Raw genomic sequence first — 3,943 nt, forward strand, 5'->3', positions numbered from 1 at the left:
AGCGTTCAAATTTTCTTATTGATCTGTCTGTTTGTCTACCTGTCTCTCTCTAGTCATATACTTTACCTTATCTTTGTCTACCTATCTATAGGCCTGTCTGTCCATCTGTCTATATGTTTGTCTGCCTGTCTATCTAACTGCTTATCTATCTGTCTCTGTCTGTCTGTTTGTCTTTTCTTATATATATATATATATATATAGCATTCAAATTTTCTTATTCCATTTGTATATGTATGTATAAAATTCCCTGTAATATCAAGTAAGGCATTGTGTTCTGAGTTGTGTTCAAATTCTGCCGAGGTCAACTTTGCCTTTCATTCTGTCATTGGCTGTTCAACTGTGTGTTATTAAATGGTAATATGTAACTCTGCTACAATTCTTTCAGAGGTTGGTAAAATAAGTACCAGTTAAATACTGGTTTCAGTGTAATTGACTTACCTCCTCCCTCAAAATTGCCAAAATTAAAATATACAGTAATCCCTCAACTATCACAGGGGTTATGTTCCAAACCCCCTGCAATAGGTGAAAATCCACAGTAGAAACAGTACTGTACTGATTATTTTTAGAAGGTGCAGAACATTTGGGTGACACCAAAGGGCTTGAAATAAATTCATAATTTTACACACAAATGTAAAACAACACCACAAATGTGTCTCCCAAGTTTCGTTTTCCATACAATACATGTGATTCTATGTTTACTCATCTTACAGTACACTACATATTTTCTTTTGATATGTTTTAATTAATTTTTAGGCATGAAAATGCTTATTCCACCACAGAAATAATTAAAAGAATATAAATACCTATTGGCCGCTGGAATCCACGATATACTGAGGAGATTGATATAAATTTACATATACTAACCAGAAAAATCTGCAATGTACTGAGGATGCAATAGGTGAACCACGATATGGCGAGTGATTACTGTATCTATATAAATTATTTCTTTACTTCTAGCTGTTTTTCCTGGTTGTGCAGTGGTCATTCCAGCCTCTGGTAGAAGCTATACTTGCTGGTAAGTTATACACCCCTCTCTTTATTCAAAGCATATCTTTTATCTTTTGCATGTTTTAATCATTGGACTGTAGCCATGCTGGGGCACCACCTTGAACGGTTTAGTTGAATAGATCACCCCCTGGTAGTTAAAAGTTTTAAGTTTGCTACTTATCCTATGAGTCTCTTTTGCCAGACTGCTAAGTTATAGGAACGTAATTAAACCAACACTAATTGTCATGGAGACATGAGAACAAACAACACAAAGGCACACATGACATGTAAATGTATAAATAGCAGAATCTGTCTTTTCTCTCATCGTCTCTACTGTTCTCTCAAATACCAGACTACATGCTAAATACTTATTGCATTCTTCCTTTTCAATCCCTACTACCTTCTACAGCTCTCTCTCTGAGCTTTCACTTTCTCTATAGTTTATCTTGTGAAGTCATTTGGCTTAGTGGCTAGGGTATTCAGCTCATGATCATATGGTCCTGAGTTCAATACCTGGTGATGTGTTGTGTCCTTGAGCAAGACACTTTATTTCATGTTGCTCCAGTCAACTCAGCTGGCAAAAAGGAGTAGTACTAGTATTTCAAAGCTAGATAGTCAAGTGTCTTGAAAACTTGTAAGCTCGAGAGTTACACCAGACTCCTGTCTGTTTTGCCAGGCTTGTCACATTCTGTGTCATGCTAAATCTCCCTGAGAACTACATTAAGAGTACTCATGTCTGTGGAGTGCTCAGCCACTTGCATGTTGATTTCACAAGCAGGCTGTTCCTTTGATCAAATCAACTGGAACACTCACTGTCCTAACCGACAAAGTGCCACTTATAGTTTGTCTGAACATTGACCTTATCAGCATCATAGTAAATACAAGCATATTTTCATATTTATTATCCAGTCCCTGAAGATAAAGATCTACTGTTGAAGGAGCGTGCTGCTGGTTACTACCGTCTCTCAGCCTATTACATGGCTAAGATGATGATTGAAGCACCTTTGGCAATATTACTCCCAATGGTCAGCTTTTTATTGGTGTGCCTGTTGGCAGGGCTGGACAATCCAGGTGTCCTCTCCTTGTCTGTAATTATTATTGTCCTTCATGCAATATTATCTCAGGTAAGTTTTGTTTGTCTTCCTTCTCTCTTTATTTAGCACCATCCATTAGTCTTATGTTTCATTCTGTGTCATTTGGGGTGTGTTTCTAATGTATAATACATTTTAAACAGCATGGCCATAACAGATACTGCAGTTAATTGCCTTTCAACGATTTACATTGAGTATGATACACAGATGGCTGTTTTAATTTATTACTGATTCAGTTGCATATAATGAATTTTTATTCAACCATGGGGCTATTTTCCATACCAGTGTTTGTTTATTCACTGTTTTTCTATATCAGTGGAAACAGATTTCATCTTTGCATATTGTTGGCAGTGAGTGCATGCTATTGATGATGCCCAATGATGTAGAAATCTGCTTGTAACATTCTAGCCAACAACTGTTGGATGATTTCCATCTGCCTCTGATATATATTGTGTTTGTAAACACAGTAAATCCATAAGAAAGATCATCTCTGGATGAATACTGCAGTAAATTTGCTTTCACTTCTCACAATGCATTTATATTAAATATGATACACAGACGGCTATATATATAAATAATACCACTTGTTAGAAAGAGAAGCTAACACTCCAAAACCACAAATTTCTCACTATTAAGAAACACACACAGTGACTGCAATGAACATAATAAAATAGGCTCACCTTGTATAAACCACAAAGCATGAAACAGATATTTTGGCATCAATTGATTTCACCTTTTGCATCTTTGTACTCAAGGATCATCAGCCAAGAACACTGTATTCATCTATTTTTCAAAATATTCATCACATTACTCTACTTTGTATATTTGTATATTTTACCTATACAGGTTAAACTTGCTGACCACTTGATTATTATTATTATTATTATTATTATTATTATTATTATTATTATTCAGTAGTTTTATTTTTATAACGTGCTTTCACTTCACTACCGAGCGCAGCTCTGTGTGCCTTGGGTATGTGCTGTGGTTTGCTGTGATGCTCTTATGGTTACTGTATTGAAAGTAACCATTATTATTATTATTATTATTATTATTATTATTATTATTATTTATTTATTTTTTATTTTTATTATTATTATTATTATTATTATTATTATTATTATTATTATTAGTAGTAGTAGTAGTAGTAGTAGTAGTATAGATTGACAAAATTATTTTTTGAACCTGTTGAAGACACACAAGATGTCGAAATATCGTTCACTAGATGACATTAGATCACACACACACACACACACACACACACACACACACATACATATTTTAATTTGTTGTTTTCTTTTTGCAGGGCTTGGGTCTTCTATTTGGTGTTGTATTTTTGGATATACAGTGGGGTCTAACATTTTCTACAGTTTTCATATTAGTCAGTATGTTGTTTGGTAAGTAAGAAATATATCTCTGTCGCCTCATTGTAATTTTGTACTTTTAATGAAGTATCATGTTGTATTGCAGTGGTGTATGGTATGACTGCACATGCATAATGATCTGTGCTCTCATATTACCCCTATCACCACAATCGCCAGCACTATTCTCACCACCACCATATCATCATCATCATCATCATCATGTCTTTGTGCATATAATAAACTAGCAGTCGCATTGTACCATCTGCATACTCCAAATCCACTCATGCGTTCCTAGATGCAACACTTCAGCAAATCAGACACAATCAGCAGGTCAGATTGTCATGTTCTACCTCACCTGTCTAATAGACCCTGACTTTTTTTTTTACTGTACTCTACCCAGACAATGCACCCCGACTTTTAAACACTGTACCTCAAAAATTGCAGGCGCCTATACTAGAAAATGTTGTTGTTGTTGTTGTTGTTGTTGTTGTTGTTGTTGTT

At 35.0% G+C, this 3,943-nt stretch overlaps 1 protein-coding gene across 1 annotated transcript in view; it reads left to right on the forward strand.

Moving 5' to 3' along the window:
- LOC106872486 (uncharacterized) overlaps positions 1 to 3,943 on the forward strand; it is a 56,089-nt gene that overhangs the window by 48,701 nt on the left and 3,445 nt on the right. Inside the window, exons 10-12 of the mRNA XM_014919501.2 lie at positions 958 to 1,015; positions 1,897 to 2,111; positions 3,385 to 3,475. Coding sequence (XP_014774987.2) covers positions 958 to 1,015; positions 1,897 to 2,111; positions 3,385 to 3,475 — 364 coding nt within the window. The remainder of the gene's footprint in view (positions 1 to 957; positions 1,016 to 1,896; positions 2,112 to 3,384; positions 3,476 to 3,943) is intronic.

Source organism: Octopus bimaculoides, chromosome 4 (assembly GCF_001194135.2).
Source record: "Octopus bimaculoides isolate UCB-OBI-ISO-001 chromosome 4, ASM119413v2, whole genome shotgun sequence".
Classification (NCBI taxonomy): Eukaryota; Metazoa; Mollusca; class Cephalopoda; order Octopoda; family Octopodidae; genus Octopus; species Octopus bimaculoides.